At 35.0% G+C, this 19,605-nt stretch overlaps 1 protein-coding gene across 1 annotated transcript; it reads right to left on the minus strand.

Moving 5' to 3' along the window:
* Positions 1-19: 19 nt before the first annotated feature.
* On the minus strand, positions 20-18,683 carry LOC129788048 (uncharacterized). The gene is made up of 7 exons (XM_055824016.1): positions 18,067-18,683; positions 4,189-4,941; positions 2,804-3,801; positions 2,213-2,716; positions 1,911-2,132; positions 1,484-1,768; positions 20-1,416 (listed from the first exon to the last, which is right to left on the minus strand). Exons 2-7 carry the CDS (start codon positions 4,898-4,900, stop codon positions 1,114-1,116), a joined length of 3,024 nt encoding a protein of 1,007 aa, XP_055679991.1. The 5' UTR covers positions 4,901-4,941; positions 18,067-18,683; the 3' UTR covers positions 20-1,113.
* Between the last annotated feature and the right edge of the window lie 922 nt (positions 18,684-19,605).

Consider the following 19,605-nt stretch of genomic DNA (forward strand, 5'->3'; position numbering starts at 1 on the left):
ATTAAGGAAAATCTGTACATTTTTAAAAGCAACTTGATCAGTAAATCAATCAGTTTGATCTGCTTGATTAATGCCTAAATTTTAATTAATTTTAAAACCGATTTTTCTGATTTTTCTGAACTATTTCAATAATCTTAAAGAAGTGAAACGAGTGAAACAAAACCAATTAGTTAAATATTTCTTTAGCAGTTAAAATCATTTTGAACAGTAAGAAATGAATATCTGAAAATTTTTCTGTCAGTAAAAATTGTAATTGACTATTGGACTGTAATTGCCCTATTGGATTAAAATATTTTTGGTCAGTAAAATTAGAAAAATCAGTTAATCAGTAAATTAGGCAGTTGGAAAACAAAACTGACTATTAAAATTTAAATTGATCAGTAAGATTTGTTGATCAAAAACTTAAAAAAAGTTTTTTTCTCATTGATCAGTAAAGAAATTTATTTTGTCCTATGCATAAAATTCTTTAATGTGGTTTTAGAGTAACAAAAAATCAATTTTATTTCATGGATTTTTAACCAATAATCCCAATTAATTATCAAATTATTAATGAATTAACCTTTATTCATAATGAAAATATTTTACTGATCAACACATAATTTTAACTGCCAAATAATTTTTTTTACTGCACTACATTTTTTTTTACATTCCCTGATATTATCGTTTAATTTTAAATTATCTGTAAAATTACTTTTGAGTGATCTGAAAAAATTCTTATTGCACATTGACTTTTATTCTTTTAAAACTCCATCTTAAAAAAAAAGATTTAACATTTTTTTGAAGTACAAATTAATGTTTTTTGTGCAAAGCTTTTTAAAAAAATAAAAAAAAATGATTACCCCATTTAAATAGAATGCAAAAAATAGTTTTTTTGCTTCAATTAAAAAAAAAGTCAGGTAACTTCTTTCTCCAACGTCTTCTGCAGGAAGAAATCGCGTTAATTGCAACTACAATATAGCCATAAGCCCATTAACCATTTTTTTGAGGAAATTCAAAGGAAGGGAATTTGTGAGGGGAAGAGATTCACGTCCAGGATGGGGGACTCTCGAGAAGGTAGAAGAAGTGAGAACACTGACTAGAAAATGGATATTAAATGCTCCACACGCAGGCTCATTAGAAGCGCATGGCTTCCTCGACATCTCTCCTGGCGGGGATGTGGCCCACAATTTGCGGCAAGTGATTAGCACGATTGCCAAAGGATGCATTTTCGGGCTTGTAGTCAAAGTACCGTCGCCCGGAGAGGCGCATCTCGGACAGGATTTCCGTATGAAGGGGCTTCCGGGACATTGGTGGTGGCATAAAGATACTCATGTCGTCACTTAGCTTCCTTGCATCACGCTTGTAGGTGTCCTGGCCATCTTCGGCTGTGGGACTTGGTGTTGGACTCGAAACGGCTCCATCGGGATCAGCTCTGGCCTGAAAATTTGAAAATTCTCCCCGTTAGACGTGTCCTGGATGACGATCAATTGGCTTCTTTCCTTACTGTATTGACTTGCCATTCAGGCGGCAAACTCGTGCAATTGCTGCCGTTCTCCTCGAGAGAGAACATCCTCAATTGCTGCCGAATTGAGGCCTTCTCCCGTGCACGTTTCTTCTGGAATTCCTCCTCAACTCTCCGCATTGCCTCCAGTTCACTAAGGCGCTGTGCTTCCTTCTGTTCGGCCTCCTTGGAGAGCTTCTCAGCCAGCCGGCGTCGTTCAATTTGACGCACTGTGCTCTGGAAGGTGAAGCGATGATTCTTTGACTTTGATGTCTTCATCACTGGAGGCTGAAAGTTTTTTTTTTGGTTGCAAGAAAAAGTCGTTACTTTTTGAAAATTCAATATGGCGATCCTCAATTTTCAAGCGTCCTTTTGCGTCTTTTTTTGTTTTAAAAAATTAAATAAGATCAATAAGAAGTCTTTTACTCACAGTCCACGGTGCTGGTGAATCCTGAAGACTTTCTCTGTGATTCTGCTGGGTTTCCTCTTCTCGCTTGACTGGTGGACTCTTCTCCTTGAGTGAGTCACTCTTAACTACCGATCGATGCGGCAGGTACATAAAATGCTTCCCACCGGCTAAGTAACTAAATGACGGAGGTTGCATTGATGGAACAATATTCATTGGTGGTGGAATATCTTTGTCAATGTCCTCCTGGAAAAAAAGAAATCTCAAAATTGTTAAACTTCCGGAACTTTCAAATAATTTATTTTTTGAAGGGAGGCATGAATTACCTGATCAGAAATGGATGGAAGAGGATTCTTCTCGATGGAATTTGGAGCAGATCGACTTAGAAACCAATTATCATTGCGATAGGGTGGAATGTCCAGCTGTCCGGGTTCACTATGCCCATTTAGAGCTCCTGAAACAGTTCTTCGGAGTCTCTGGAGGCTGTTGAAGGACTGCTTGTCCACTTTGTCGCTGTAGATGCTACTCTCACGTGGCAGGGATAAGCTGAAGGCGTGCTTTTGATCGGATTCCTCCTTCTGCGCCTTATCCTTCAATTCATCCCCGTCGGAACTACTCTCCTCCCCGAGATCTTGCTGTGGGGTCCATGGTGAGAGAAAAGGTCCCAATTTTTGGTCCTCTCCTGTGGCACTGTTTACATTAATTGGCGATGTATCGGTCAATTCGAGGAGCCCTGCATCACCGGATATCCCACTGTCGCCGCTCTTGTTGTCCGGCAGGCCTGGAATTGGTTCACGATAGATTCGCTCAATTCTCTCCTCATTGCGGGACTAGAAAGAGATTTTTTTTTCAATAGGGATACTTTGAGAAATTTTATAACTTTGGATTTTTTTCTTGTGCAGCTTTGGGGCACTTACCGAGGTGTCAGGAGGACGATCACTCGAGCTGAAGTTGTCTGGCTTTTCAATCTTCCACGGATTGAATTCCTTCTCAGTGTCTGCTGCCGATGAGAGTAATCTCCATGCAGCTGCTGGACTAAATCTCGGGATTTCAAATTGCTTCTTGGGGAGTGTTGGACGTAGTTTGAGGGATATGCTGTCCATTTCATCGTCTCCCTTTGCTAAATCCTGCAGCATATTCTCCTCAGCATCGGATGACATGGCTGACTCTGAGGAGTCTGTGAGGCGTGGGCGTCGCTTGAGATTGAGGATACTCTCGGCGAAGATGTCAATGGCCTCATTTTCGACCTTTTCAACATTCAAATCAACCACCTTTGAACTCTGAGGGTCTCCCATGCCGAAGTAGAAAGTCTTGGGAGCTACTTTCTCCACCTGAGGCTGTGCAGGTTGAGGATTAGGTTGCGACGGCGGCTGTGGGATTGGTGTTTCCGGTGCTGGGACTTTTATTGTGATCTGCTCCTTTGGCTTTGCCACAATCTTCTGCTCAATGTCACCCAGAGGTTTGCTCGTGGGTGCTTTCTTGGGCGCTGCGTAATTCCTCGCAGGGCTCATCTCTTTGGCGGGAGATTTTGCATCAGCAGCTGCCTTCTGGGCTTTATCCGTCGTTTGCAACTTCACTGCCATTGAGCGTCTTCTCGTTGCTTCCTGAAGCTCCTTCTGGAAGTCATTTCCAACCACCTGTGGTGGTTGCGATGCTCGCCGGACCTTTGTCTTCGCAATGGGAGATGTTGGAGCTTTTGCCTTATTCGTGGGAGCAATCTTCACATCCAACTCCTTCCCATCCGAGAGCTTCCTGAAGGTATTTGGGACAGGTGTGGGTTTACTCTCATCCTTCTTTCGGCTCAGCAAGAGGCTCAGATCGAAAGACTTCTCCCGCCGATACTGCGGCATTGGGAGCAGTTGGATCTTTGATTTGGCTGTGCCGGAAAAGTCTGGCTGTCTCAAGTTGATATCGTCTGTGGAGGAAGGCGGATACAAGCCACAAATTAAATGAAAAATCATTTCAATTTTTCTCCTTCATTTTGGACAAATCGTGAGAAGTGTGAGAATGTGAGATTAAATTTCTTCATTTGGAAAAAAAATCAGTGTGGGGCATCTAATTAAGCGAAAATGTTGTGAATGAATATGCAAGATGTTGATCGTAAAAAAAATCAATTTGTAGTCCACTAAATGACTCTTTTTTTCCAAATAGAAATCATTCGTAAATCTCCTAATTAGGGATTTTTGCAAACTTTCCATTTGTCTTGGAGGAAATGCCTTTTGAATTTATTTAAAAAAATTTTAAGAGAAAGAAATGAATTTTCTTTCAAATAAAAATTATGAAAGAAATGATTTTTTTTTACCTTGAGATGGGCGACTTTCCCTTAAATATTTATTCCTCCTGTCCACAAATGGCTTCCTGAAGTGCATATCGGATGCTTCTGTTGCCAATTTCGCGGGATTATTGGGCTTCTTACTTGACTCTGCCTTTGTCTTGAACAACCTCAACTTCCGCGGTTGCTGCACCGGAAGGTTCTCAATCTCCTGCCGTGGCTTCCACCCGAAGCGACTAGGATCGTATTCATAGCCAGGCTGTGCTGCTGGAGCATTGGGTACCTTCTTCTTTCGCCCCTTCGGCATCTTGCCCTGTTGCTGATTGCGCGCCTGCTGCTGGATGATGTCATCCTCGGTGAAGCGCAAATCAGGCTCCGACCCAAAGCGTTTGTAGTTCATCTCCTGAGCAGCATAATTCCTCCCATTGGGTACCATTTCGAGTTGAGTGTGATGCCGCTGCAGAGCACCAGGTTTGTATTTCATCTCATGATGATGCGTCGACGAGGAGATGCTGCGTGATCGATGGACACCACTCGTGATGGCTCCAATGGATTCCCTGCGTCCTGTGAGGGTGCCACCAGAGTGGAGGATGACGCCATTATTGGTGGGCCGAAGACGTGCCCCATCCCCCAGATCGGGGAGGACCTTTATTTGCTGCTGGTACGTCGGTTGCGGCAGGGAATGATGCCATTTCTCCTCAATGTCCGGACTGTAGTGCGCTAAACTATTGGAGTTCCCCATTGTGATTTATCTGTGTGCGCCAATCTACTACAATCGATGATCTGGAAGGAAATAGAGGAGAAAGCATGAGAGAAGGCCACTTTTGGGGTCTTGCTGCGTGTGCACCATAAATCTAACGTTACAAAGTAGTTGGTATTTCTCACAAAAAAAATTGGATTTTTTTGGGAAAAAAGTTTATGAAATATTAATTTTAGAATTATCTTAATTTTTTAATTCTTTTAGAAATTGTGATAAAAACGTTAAAACAGAAAAATCTTTCTGTTTCATTTAAATACGCGCCATTAGCAAATAATTTCTCTTAACATGTTTTATTGCATGAAACATTATGTTTCAGTAGTTTTCATGAGGAAAAACTTTTGTGGTTGTGAAAGAACAACAGAGTTCTGATTATTTTTAAATCTTTAAAATAGTTTTAGTGGTTCTAATTTGAATGTTCTGGATGGAAATTATGTTAATCAGATGAACCGGATGAACCTATGAATTCCTGTAAGTAAATTTTCTTGAAAATTACGTTAATGGACCTTTATAGAGAAAAAAAAGGAAAATTTTGTAAACATTTTCTGCAAAAAATGAAATTATGCAGATTTATGGAGATTAGTCTATACAAAAATAATTTTTCTAAACTACGATTCGAGAATAAATTCTCTGAAGAAAGAATCACAACTAAAAACATTAAAAAGTCCTACATTTCAGAATTAAAAAAAAAATAACAGACATTTTTTTAACCTTTGGACGCTTGAGGTTTCTAACCTTAAAACTTTGAACTCAATTTTATTTCAAAAAAGAAAATGTTTTTCCAAGTTTTCTTTTTATTTTGAGGTAATTAAATTTTTCACACACAAATGAAGAATTTATCACGAAATGTTTAATAAATTTAAAATCTGTGACGATTTAACCCTTTCACCGTTCAACGTGAAGCATAAAAACATTGAAACATGTGTTTTTTTTTATCACGATATTTGTTCTATGAATGATCTCAGAGTACATTTTTCAAGCAAAACGTCTTCTTCGACTTCTGCGTAATTTTCATGTATTTCTAACTAGGAAAAACAATTGAATTTATAAAAAAAAAATTGGGAAAATAAAATGTTTCAAGTTTGGGTCTACGTATAACCCAAAAAAACGCGAAAGGGCTAACGTAGTTATGGAGTAAAGTAAGTAAATTTTGCCAGCAAAACCCTCCAGGGTTAAAAAGGATCGACATTCACGAAAAAATCCTAATTTCTCTTTCCCATAATTTCTCACAAATTCCACTAATAAATCAAATAACAACGCACAACTAATACATCCTATTACGAACTCAAACTTAAGAGGAATCACTTGAAGCACCTTTCCGAAATCTTTAAGCCCCATACAGTCTAGTTTCTGAGAGAGCGAAAAAATGATTAAACTGCGAGGTGATTAGTGAAACTTGTACGCGAAGTTTGCGAACATTTTACTCTCGATTTTTGGATGCTTCTCACTCTCGTACGCGGCTGGTTTTTTTGTGTGGAATTTTTCAGGTATGGGGGATTAAAAGAAGGCAAGACAATTCAAATGAAAGAAAAAGTTTTAACAGCTGCCGGCAACTTTCATCAATTTTGATGCTTTTGTCAACTTGAGATCTTTTTTTTCTTCGTTGTTCATTTGACTCCGGACGCGTATTTTAAATGAAATCATTATTGCTATGTAGGTATATAGCTATAGCGTGTATATAGCTTTTTGTCTCTGCGTGGAAAGGCAAATGGATCATTTTTCTATGTGGCGATGGTGTGGTGGACATTCAAGTTTAATGGTTTATGCGCGCATTTGTTGTGCAAAAAAGGGCATGTTTGATGATAAAAAGAAGCCTAGACCGTGTGGGAATGCTTGCAAAATTTCCACACTTGATTTGTTCCTCTCTGCTATATACAATACATAGTAATAGGTACGTGAGATTACGGTCTGACTGAGAGCGGTCAGTTGAAGAGCTAAAGGAGATGGGGTTTTACTTGGGTTGGTCTGGTGGCAGCAAGAGTGCCTCAGGAGCTGGTGGAATGGATCAAAAACTGGATTCGATGGTGTGTTAATAGCAAAATGCGAGACAACAACAATATCGAAAAAGATGAAAGTCAAATTTCACCTCATCCATTTATGTACGCACTGGGGCTGAGAGTTGTCTTGTTTATTTACATGTCCATTCATCAGGGTCAATGATGAATGAAAAATTATTAAAATGAAGTCAGATGGAAAAGAGATGGAGCAATGTACCCCAATCGTAGAGGAGAAGCATTAAACTCACGATCAAGCACTTTTTTGCACCAAGTTTTGCTTTTATTTTTCTCTGCTCAATCTTCTCGTCTTTCTCTCTTTCTCCATTTTATTTTATATATATTGGAGGTTAGTGACAGGATTGGAAATTCACTTTTGCCAATCTAACTAGTGAAATTTTTCATAATATATTATAAGAAAACATCATTATATCGATGATGATGCTGCGTTGATGAAGAAAATGGCGGGAAAAAATAATAAATTCCAGATAACACAAGAGATCATTTTACAAAAAGAAATATATTCATTTTCGCTGGCAAAAGGTGAATTTCCTAAATGATAAATTTATCATTTTGTTGATTTTTCTCAGAGACATCTTTTTTTTGGCATTTCCTCATCTTTCTCAGCTCGTAAATTATGTATGAGATCATCCAATTTGCTTGAGCAGTTGTTGATATGCTGGCAGAAGACGTCTCTTCTTTTACCCCTCAAAATACTCAACGCGCAATTTTTTTCTCGTGCACATCACCCGAAAAAAAGCGTGGAAAATTATATATAATTGGTCATAACTTGTTGGAGATAGAGAAAAAAAATAAAAACTATAAAAAGATATAATTCCAGTGAGAGAAAACAATTATAAAATGCATATATAATTATCTATTTAACAAATGATACAATAAATGCAAATAACTCGTGTGAGAATCGCATCTCTAATTCTCCTCACACACCCAACTAAAAGAGAGTAAATAGCACTTAAAATATTTTAATGTTTCATTTTCTTCCCATAAAGTGTTTGGGGTGTTGTACACAACCACAGTGCGGTGTGTGTGAAGGAAGGAGATGTGAAAATTATGTGGCAATTATGCGAATGAAATGTTCAGGTCCGAACAAAAAAAATAACATCTCGCACGAAAGAAAGTGAAATGATTTTATTTATTTTTTTTCACGTCTTGCTTTATTTGTTTTTCAAAGTAAGTTTTGCTTTTTTTTGGAAGGTGCTTTTAGGGGCTTTTAGCACTGCAAAGGTATGCTATGTATGTATATATTGCAGCGATATGTCACGAATTTCCTTCAGGGCAAAACTTTCGACCACAATGCATTTTTTTGTTGAGGGAAGTCCCACAGGGTTCTTCGCTAAAATTGCAAGAGAAATTCATTATTTATTTTTGAAAAAAAAAAAATAATATTTTAACATAAGAAAAGAAAACTTAATACGATTGGAGGATGATCTACGTCTGATCTAATGTTTCTGACTGTATTTTGCCTTTTTTTATTTCGTGTTTTCTTGAGTTTAAGGATCTTTTTCTGGTTTCTTGTGTTTCTTTAAATTAATTTCTTATTTATGTTCTGCAAATTATTCTTTGGTTAACGTTTTACGTAATTCCGTCTTGATATACACGTTTTAGGGATTTTTTTTGCAATTATTTATTTCGTTCTGGTTTCTCGTGTTTCACCAAACTCTGGATGTTAGCATTCTATAAATTTTCATGTTTCTCAGATATCAGAGAATAAGGTCCTATAAGTTCAATGGTTTCTTGATGTTTCCTAATCAGCTAGATTAAATTTCAAATGTTTCATGTTCTTTGGAGTTTTTCTGTTTCTCAGGTTCTGACTATGTTTTCTGGTTTATAGAATTTCTAGAAATTAGTTTAAAATTTTCCATGTCTAATTAATTTTTCTTTTGGTTTTATAGAACTATTTTTCTTAATTATTCATGTTCTATGGTTTTTCGTATTTCGCGAAATTTGTTTTAGGTTTCTTATGTTGTATAGATTTTTTCTAGTTTCTAGAGTTTCACAGAACAAATTTTTAATAATCATACGTTAATCGTTTATTTTATAATCATATTTAACTTTAGTTATCGTTTACGTTAATAATTTTTTTCGGATTCTAATCCTTTCAAACAAAATGGCCGCAAGTTTTTTCAGAAGAAACATAATTTTGATTCTCTCCAATTGATTTTGATCAAAACAAATTCAAATATAAGATTGAATAGCAAGTAACAGATATATTGAAACATTGACTTTATTCTCAAATATGCAACATCAGCAGATTTTTCGAATAAACCTCTTACGTAAACATTAACGTAAAAGGAGTGTTTTGGCGGTCTTTTGTTCACAATCCGTGGCAGGTGAGATAAAAGGCATTTTTACACGATGTGTGTATGTCTATATAGTTGTACTTGAGTAAAGGAATTTCCTTTTAATTACAATCTATAAAAAAACAGCACCATGGACCACACCTCTCACACAGAGAGGTGAAAGCCTTTCTCCTCACTTTATTGGACAACGTGCAAGATCATATATAATAATTTTCCAAGGTTCACAAAAAAAGAGAATATATGCGCGCCGATGCTGTGAGCTAAAGGAGAGAGAATTAATCAAATATTTCATTTATAAATCATTCGTTTGTCGTGCTTTTGCTCCTCGGCGTATAGCCCCATCATTTGCGCGAGTATGTGAGCGAATGTGCGATGAAAAAAAAAATGATCAGCGTCGATATGCAATTAAATTGATTAGTCTAAGTGCAACCATATAAATTCTTTGGCTCGAGACTGCCGGTCTAAATAACTTTCTTGTTTGATGGCGAGGAAAGCTTTTATGATTGGTTTGAAGGTGCAAACGGCCAGAGATTTTCTTCATATATATAACATGATTGGCGCATGGGGATTAAGGAAAGAAATAAAGTGTAGTATGTGTGTAGTATGTTGAGAGAAAAAAAAATAAGGCAAACTCAAGACTATCTCATTAACTATTGACTCTTTTGAGTAAAATCGTGTCACAGACATTATTGGAAGTTTTAAAGCTCAATGATGTTATGTTTTTTCTCTTTTTCTTTCATTTCTCTCAAAGTCCATAGGACAAAGTAGAAAAGTAGAAACTTTTCTTGCACATTTTCTTTCACTCTTTTTATGCTATTTTATTTTTTAGTAAAAATGTCTCCACACGAATCAAATGGCTTTTACGACTAAATGGCTGTTGATTTGAAAAATACTGTGTGTGGATTTTCTTCTTTATTGCACATGGATATTGACTCTTTTCTTCCTTTCGTTACCACGTACATATATGCATTTTTCCACATTGTGTGACACGTGAATTGAGGAGAATATCTGCAGCAGCATTTTGCAGTTCGACTTGTGGATATAAATTGTTACTTTCTAATTTTTGCACCACGATTCCAGTGCGTTTTGTCTACATACAATTTTTTTTGTCCATCAGCCTCTCTCTCCATATTGTGGGGCATTATTTGTCCATTTGTGCTAAATACCACTCAAATCTCCAGACATGGACTGAGGAGGGATTTGTTGAACTCTTCGCTCAGCATAATTTTCTTTACAATTATTTGCATTTTTTTCTTGCAATTTGCATAAACATCAATGCATGATGGTGGGTACCTAACATATCTTTTAAATTTCTTAGATTATGTTTATGTATATAATACTAAGCGCGACATATGTAATTTAAAATAAAACGAAACGGAAAAACTTTCACGGATGACAAAGTATCTGCGGAAATTGTTTAATTCAATTAGATGGGAGAGAAAGAAGAAGAAAAAAAAACGAGGCACTTAATATTCAAATTACTATCGCGAGATTCGTCTCTGATTTTTAAATTAGCTGCATTTCTGTGCAATGTGTCTGCTGTGTGTATAAAATGGTGTGAATCTTGCTTGTTTTTTTTTTCGTTGAATCATGAATCCCCCCATTGATGTTGCGCACCTCTTTTCTTTGGCGCACTTGCTTAAGAAGGCCACCACAAATACTATAATGTTTGTGGACAAAAGGAGGATTTCAGCGTGCCCCACGAGAGAGATGCATGAAAAAGCCACGAAGAGAGAGAGATTATCATCAAGATGACAAACTTTACCTGAAATGCTATTTGTAAATTTATTTAACGGTTGCCCTATTGTGTGTGGGGGGAGTTGAAGATGAAGAAAAACTTGGACAAGAGATACTTGAGAGAGTGAATAGAAGAAGAAAAAAATGTTTATTCAACTCTTTCTTGCACTCTGTTGCGTCTTCGATCTATCTTTAGTGCGTGTTTTCTTTCATTTATCATAAATTTACTCCTTCACAGACTTTTTTGCTCCATCCATTGATTGAGGGTACATACAACAACAAAAAAAACTTGATGTGTAAAATATGAGTTGATATTTTCTTCAAGATTGCAGTGAAAGTTTCAAGAAGAAAAAAAAACTAGCATGACTTGGGGAATTTTTAATGCTTGAAATTCCGATAATGTCAATCATTAAAAATAAATGTAAAGAAGTTTTAATTTTATGATTTTGGGAGAAAAATTGGAATATTGTGATTAAAAAAAAATTCTTTTAATTTTTACAAACGTTAGAAAATCCGATGGAATAAAAAATAATAATAAAAAAAACGAAAATTTAACATTAGAAATTTAAAGGAGATAATCAATCCAATTTAGTAACCAAGTTAGAACCTCAGAAAAATTACTAAACTGTTAATTTAAGAAGGAAATATGAAATTTTGAAATTCATTGGAGAATTTCTAACGTTAGAAATTCGTTAAGAATAATATTCAAATTTTCACAGCAAACTAAAAGCTGTATTTGTGTTAATGCATAACGGCCAAAAATTATTGTTTTACCTTCGATGAAAGATTCCGGTAATAATTGCAAAGTTGCAATTTGTGAGGAAAAACACAAAGTCTTAGTGAGTGCGCAAAAACTCAACGGTGGAAAGATGATTGTGCGAGAGGAATGTGTTCTTGAGTGAAAGTACTGGACAATTGATTGCTTTCGGGGGGCCACTGACTCTCTGATGAGCCTCCACACCGTACAGACTCCGCTGATTCCACCATCGACTTAAAGTAAGAAAAAAGTGGAAGCTCCAAATGCGCTGACACAGTTTCATCATGAAAACTTGCTATGGTGCTGTTGTAGCTACAAGCTGATGTGTATGGAAATGGAAGGGATTCATTTGATTTTTCTCTCTTTCTCAGCTCTTTGCGTGGCTCGTGATTTTTTTTTTAGCATTTCAATCTCTTATTAAATTAAGACGAGCGATGAAAAAAAAAATGAGAAGAGATGTTAAAAAGCCTCTTACAACAATAATAACATCAACAATAGCAACATGAAATTGGACCGTAGATAATTTAACCATTTAATTACTCTTCCAACTGAACTTGAAGTTTTTTTTTACTATACATATGCAATGTTGAAGTTTTTTTTTGTTGCTATGTGTGTACTTTTATTGAATGAAAGAGGTTTTCATTTCACAAATATAATAGCGTATGACTTTAGGACATTTCAATCGTGTTCTTTTATTGAACCATAAATAATTGTTTTAGAGGTACAATGTGAAGTGTTTTTGCGGCAAAAAGCCAATAAGAAGAAAAGAAAGAAAGATTGCGTCTGCATTGAGAAAAAAGCATTAGGTAGGTAGGTATATATTTATAATATTGAGCCAGATGATGGCCCCGAGGGGGTAGTTGAGTTTTGAGAAAAAGAAGCCGCCATATGTGGATAAAAAGCGTCTCGTGTTTTTGCTATTAAAATCCCATTAAATGCTATTACTTTCATTTTAAATGCAGATATATTTCAAATGTGACAAAATAAAAACAGAGCAAATGAACTCTCTTCAGGCGGGAAACTCGTTTGTTTATTTGCTCACCTTTTTCTTCTTCTTCATATTTTTGAACTGATTGAATTGTTTGCTAAATCACTCCTAAACAATGAATGTGAATGATTTTTAGCTGTTTTTTTCCATATCTAATTCATTTTCCATGTAAATCAGTTTTGTTTTCATATCTTCATTTTTTTTGCATAGCACACACATTTCGGTCTTGAGACGCTTTCTATATATAAATTACAAGACATCATCTTATTTTCACGAAGAAAAGTCAATTAATTAGTTTGTTTTTTAGAGCTGTGGCTTTTTTTTTCTTTATTGTATAGACTTTGGGTTTTATTTGCCTCTCCTTCACTTAATTCTCCTCATCAAAAAAATCTTTCCGTGGTATTTGTTAATTTTTTTATGGGGTTATTACAATTAAAACTCAGTCAATGTCGAATGTGAATTTCTCGAGGAGAGAGAAAGAGTAAAACAGAATATATTGCAAAAGAATTGGTTTACATATGTGGGTGGTTTGGTAAGTTAAGTAAAATTTACTTAAAGAACTAAAAATGGGATTACAAAGAATTTTTATAAATTGATTCGAGAATCCTTTAAATTGTATCTCGATAGAATAAGACTTTTTACGTTCTTAATGGAAGTAAAAAAGAAATATTAGGAATTGTTTTTTTTTTAATTATAAAAATTGTTTCGTTAATTTTTAAATTTTTTATGAGACTCAAAAATCGTTTTTGAAATATACAGAGAATCCACAATATGTTTTACGAACCCGAATTAGATTTTTTTTATTATCTTTTATTTTAAAATTTTTTCAACATTTTTTTAAAAGTTTTTTAATGGTTTATCTCTTAAAAAATCTTGACAGTGTTTGGGAAAATTCACTACCAAGTCAGCATTAGTCTGTTTCTAGGGCCAGACTGATTTTTTTTAAACTAGGCCTTAGTTCTCTAAGCTAGGTTTTAGATAGACTTCAGTTTTTAAAAGCTATTTCAAGATCTTATATTCTTGTATTGATCTTATATTGCCTTAAGCTTCTTAAACTAAGCTTAGGTTTTTTTTTAAGGTAGGTCTGATCTAACCTTCAGATCATCACAGAAACCGCCTGACCAAACTTTAAAACCTTAAAGGCCCAACCTTTAAAAAAAAACTTCGGACCGGCTTAAAAAAATTAGTCAAGAACTAATAAACTTAGCCCTAGTCTAAACCTTTAAACCTTAAAAATTGAAGCTGCACTTAGAGGCAAATTTCATCCGTTCTTTACCTTCTCTTTACCCTTATTATCAATCCACCGCCTCTGCTTATGTATATATATTTCGCTTTATATGTATCTATACATAAATAACGATACATAAGAAAATAAGAGAAGCATGAAAAGGTTAAATTGGAAGTGTACTATATTTTTTTCTTGTGGTCAAATCGACGCTGAGAGTGAGGTCTACTTTAGCCAAATAGGCACGCAGTCTTTGTTAAAATTTTCCACATAATTTCATCAACAACGCGAAACCATTTTAGAAAAATTGTCCGTCTGCGCGCGGAGATTTGCTGAAAAGTTCATGATTTTCCATTGATAGTTTGTGAACATGGTAATTTATGCGATATATGTTTACTCGGGGTACAACAATGTGTGGAGTGGCTTTTCATGCGCGAAAAGTTAGCTATAGGAAGTTGTATAAGAGAAGGGTACCTACTATACCATACCTTACACACAATAAAGGAATGCGAAGCGAAAATGAGACTTCTTTGCTCACCCAAAGTGACTCCCGTTAAAGAATCAACAATGTGTGGAAGAATTCACGGGAAAAAGGGAGAGAACATGGGAGAAGATTAAAGTTGGAGTTTATAGGAAGAAGAAAAAATTGAGCAATCAAGTGGCAAATTTGCGGTTTTTCTAGCTGAAGACCGAGGAAGAAGAAGATTCGTTTTGGCGAAGAGGCTCTGAAAATTGCAGCGCGCAGGTGAACAGCAAAGAAAAAGAAGAGCTTTGTATATTTTTCACAAGAAAACCCCCCATGTTACGGGCGCAGCATAGCTTTGCAAGACAAGAGAGAAAACACAATCGCCGCAACGATAATTTTTGAGAAGAAGAAGAATTTCCTCCAGGTAACATCCAATGTGTGCTTCTTTATAACGTATTTTAAAGCCAGGAAATTTGCATATTAGAAAATATTGCTTATTTCATAACAATTCAGCGCATGGTTGTGGAATTGCAAAAGCTCCTCTGTGCCGGGTAAAGTACCAATTGGATGGCGCGCGAGAGTGTCGGAAGGTGTAACAATGCAGCCGTGATACAAAAGAAAAAGATATATATTTTTGAGATCAAATCTCAAATCTAATTACTGCTGCTTCTCCATCCACTTCTTTCTCGCCCATACGGGGTCTCTTCTTTAGTGTATTTTCTTCAAAGTCTTCATCATTTAATCACTGTTGACTTGGCGCTGTTGTGTTCTCCCGTCTTACCTGTCATTATATTGTACATAATTTCTCAAAGGTTGGCGGGCATATTATGACTGGGGCGGCAAAATTGTAGTGTCGCCGGAAGAATTATTATAAACTTATAGAGAGCTCAATGCGTTCATTTCAAATCCATTTTTTCCGCATGCATAGCATACAGTTCATTGAACGAAAATAATCTATAAGATGATGATTGTTTATTGTACGCCTTTTGTATCTCCCTGTAGGTAATTGGTAATGATTTTTATCAGTAAAGGATGTTTCTTGTTATTCTCTAGCCACAGCATTATGTTCAAAACACCTTGAATACAATAGCATAATCTAATTAGATTTGCTATTTAAAAATTAGTCATGGAAAAGGAGTTTCAAATGAATTTTATTTTAATTAGAATTCTTTAAGAATTTATTCTTGAGATCAGAATTTGATCTTCAAAAGAATTCAAAGATTTTCAATTCAATTTCCAGAAGAAAAAAATCTTCCACATTTGGCTTCTTCTCAACTTTCCCGGCACTACTCATTTTAATAAATTATTCTACTTGCCCAGTAGGACATTGCTATTATCGTTTTCCGCGTATACACTGTGAATTTGTAAACATTGTCAACATGCGAATTAATGTCTATTTCTCTTTTGCAATTCATGCAAAAAACAGAAGAAACGTCCCAATTGCCCAAACGTGTGTAGAATTGTTGTAAAATCAAATGCATGAAGAGTGATGGTATCGAGGCCATCGAGTTTACTTCTCTTAACTAAATTAGGACTCTCATTAGCTTCTAATTTATTGGCTGTGCTATGTATGTAATAAAAGTTGTCTAAAGTGGATGAATGACAAAATAAATGCCACAAGATTTTATGCAAGAGAATTAGAATGAAATGAAGGGAATGAAAGGAAAAAATCGAGTGAATGAATAACTAAGAAAAACTATTAAATTCTAGTATTGATTCTAAAAGTTCTAAGGCTTTAAAATTGACTTTAAGCAAGAAGCAGATATAGGGAGGATGTTTGAGGGTTTAAATGTCCTTAAAACATATGTGAATTCAAGAAGTCTTTTAAGGTTAAGAAGAAATTATTTTCAGGCTTAAAGAAATAAATGGAAACTTTTTAAGAACGATCGTTAGAAAATAAACGCAAGGCGTTGGAAATAAAACGTTATACAATAGAATAGAAACGTCAAGCGTTAGAAAAAAAAACGTCAAGTATTGGATAAGAAACATTAAGTGTTAGAAATTAATCGCTCAACGTTAGAATGCACAAGTTATTAGTTAAAACCGTTTAATTAAAATGTAATGCCCAATATTATGGTTTAATACTGTCTATCTTCTAAGTCTTGACTTTTAAAACTAGATCTTTCAATAGATTTTTAGTTTCGCTCCTAGCTTTTAGTTTATTTTTAGAGAAGAATAAAGAAAAACTTTTTCTTAATCTTTTGAATAAAATTTTAAAATTTTTTTTAACTAAAAAATTCTTCTCTTCCTGAAAATCTTTCAATTTATTTAATGTCCGAGTTCAATCTGCTTGAAAGCCTCATTGTAGGGCTTAAGTCTCATGACTGTGCGACGTATAAACCCCAGCAAGACCATATTTTATTTTCAAAATGAATAAAATGTCATTAGGAATGCGAATTATAAAAAGATCAAGTTTTTTTTTTAAACAATTTTCAAAGCAAAATCTCACGAAGAGATTTCAAACAAAAAATCATCGTATTAGGAAATTTTATTTGATTTGTGTTACTTTCAGTTTCATAGGTTAGAGTTCATGCCCAAAGTGGCCTAATCACATATTTAAAGTTTGCTTTATTTGGTTATTCAATGACTTTTTTCGGAGCTTTCTCATCAATCAGCTTCTCACTCTGTGCGAGTGTTCAAAGTGAAAATGCGCGCGAGGTGCTAAAAATATATTCAAAAGTGGGAATTATAATAATTTTTTTTTATTAAAGTAATTTTGAATATATATATTTTTCAAGAAAGGTGTGATTTTTATATTTCTTCGGCTGCGAGATTGCATTTTAAATGGTAAAGCTGCTCTGGCAGCATCATGGTGTGTGCGAATGTAGTGAGGAATTTATTATTCTCTTGCATGGATTTTCTAACTTTGGCGCATAATCTTGTTCACATGGAAGTGAATGATCTATTTCCATTTGGAGGCATGAAATATACAAGCAGCAACCAGAGTGCAAGAGCGCCGAAGAGATCTTGCTGTTGGTATTTCTCAAGAAGTTGATTTCTCGCGAGTCTCTCAATGTTGCCCTTTTTTTCGCATTTAATACCATTTTAATGCTCTCGTCGGGCTATAAATGAAGAAGCTTATTTGCTACCATCTCTATTATTATTTATAAGACGCGAAGTTGATGAAAAAAAAAACGAGAGAGAAAAAGGTTTTGTATATATAGTATAAAATGGGTATATTGTGGCGAAAATTCTTAAGTATCTGCAGGGAGAATCTCCGTGTGTATTGTAAAATTTCTTCGCGATGGGAGAAAAGAAGTTGGAGAATTGAGCAAGAAAAGAGCAAAGATGAAGGGAAAAAAAGGCTAATCGCGTACAAAGACAGTTGAACAACGTCGTCGCATTAAAATTCCACACAGGAGAATAGAAGTTAAAGAGTGCGCGCACAATTTCTTTCCAACCGGGCTCTCTTTATACCTATATTATTATTTTTCCCAAACAAGATAGAAGTATATAGATAAAAAAAACGACACCACCACACAATGGACACATTATTTTTGTAAGATCTCTTTGGGCTTGTATATTTCTCATCTATATTGGAGCTACAGGTTGGGTGCAAAAAAAAAACGAAGAAATAAAATAAAACCAAGCCGCATTTTATAATTAAGAAATATTTAGTGATGCTGTGGAATGTTTTCTTCATTCTTTTCTATGGACACTTACAAAATGTACAGTTGAAATTAATCCATAGTCGGCACACCATGAGAGTCTCAGGCACTTTTTTTTGGTCACCTTTTGCTTATTGAGCTTTTTTTTCTTTCTTTTCTTCAAGTTTTAATTTTGAACAAATTTGTAATCCAAAAGAGTGGGAAAGGAATACGAGATTAAAGGAGAAGGAGAACTCAGAGTTGGGATTTTTTCTGATGTTGAGAAACACTTTAAATACGCAAGCACACACCTTCGCTCTCAGGTAAAAAAAAATAACAAAATTGCAAGTCAAGAAAGGCACCAAAAAATATTTTTCTGTGAGAAAACGTTCTCTGTTCTGCTCAATGAAAAGCAAATATTCACAAATTTTTGTGGAGTCTCTGCGCAATTTTAGCACTTTTTTTTTTCAAATGTCTTTTATTTTATTTTAATTTATTACTTTTGCTCTAAAAGCCCGCACTTGTCTTGTACGTTTGAGGGAAAGGTTTGTGAGCCACCCAAAAAAAAAGTTGAATGGAAAGTAAACTTTGCTGAGACGTGCTCTAAGCAAAAATATTGTAGTAAGAGGGTTTGAGAGCAAACAGCTGTCTGCGAATTAACGTTCTTTTGCCTTCGAATGCACCAGAGAAACTAACACGGCGAAGACTCAACACTCTTGGCCAGATCTCTTGTGGTGCCTTTCCAGTGTCTTCGGCTTTTTTCATTCGCGTGCGCGCGCTTCTTTGAGGTATACACAGCAGTGGGAGAAAAACCTCTCTCGAGTGGCTCTCGCTACATAGTATGAGAAGCATACTGGAATGTCCAAAAACATACTCTCTATACTACGAAGATACCTTCCCCATTGTACGTGGGAATACAAGAAGTACCCGAAGAATTCCACCTTGCTTTAAGAATCACAGGCTGACATGCAAAACACTTCAATCACAAACACTTGAAGCTTCACGATTTGAATGCTGTAAAGACAAGGAGGATGTTTAGATAAACTCAAAAAACAGTTAAGAAAAATTTAGATTTCGCTGTTATGTTTATTTCTTGATTTATTCTAAAGATTTTTGCTAAAAAAAATTAATTAAATAATAATTAGAAGTTTTCGTCAAATAAATAAAAATTACAATCGTTATAATGTTATGTTGCGACGATTAAGATTTTATGCTTCATGTTGGGCTCGAAAGGGTTAAAACTATGTTAAAAAAGAAGACGAGAAGAGATTGTTTTTAGGTAAAATTGTTCTTTTCAGAACTTCTCTTTTGGAGAAAAAGTTATGGAAATTATTTTTATGTTTCAATTAACTTGAAAAATCAAAATAAATTTATCGAAACGTCGCTTGAAAGTATGAAAGTGTCCCTTTTTAATTAAATATATTTATGTGAAAATCATTGGAATTTAAACGTTAGAAATGCTTGTATCTTAAGTAATTTTTCAATAAATATATTCGAGTGTCATGAAAGGGTTAAATTTATATAGTTTTGTTAAAAGTATAAGTAAAGAAAAAAAAGAGAAGTTTTTAAACTCTTTCTAATCATTTTTCTCTCTCAATATTATCTTACTTGTTGA

This window comes from Lutzomyia longipalpis, chromosome 1 (assembly GCF_024334085.1).
Source record: "Lutzomyia longipalpis isolate SR_M1_2022 chromosome 1, ASM2433408v1".
NCBI classification, from domain to species: Eukaryota; Metazoa; Arthropoda; class Insecta; order Diptera; family Psychodidae; genus Lutzomyia; species Lutzomyia longipalpis.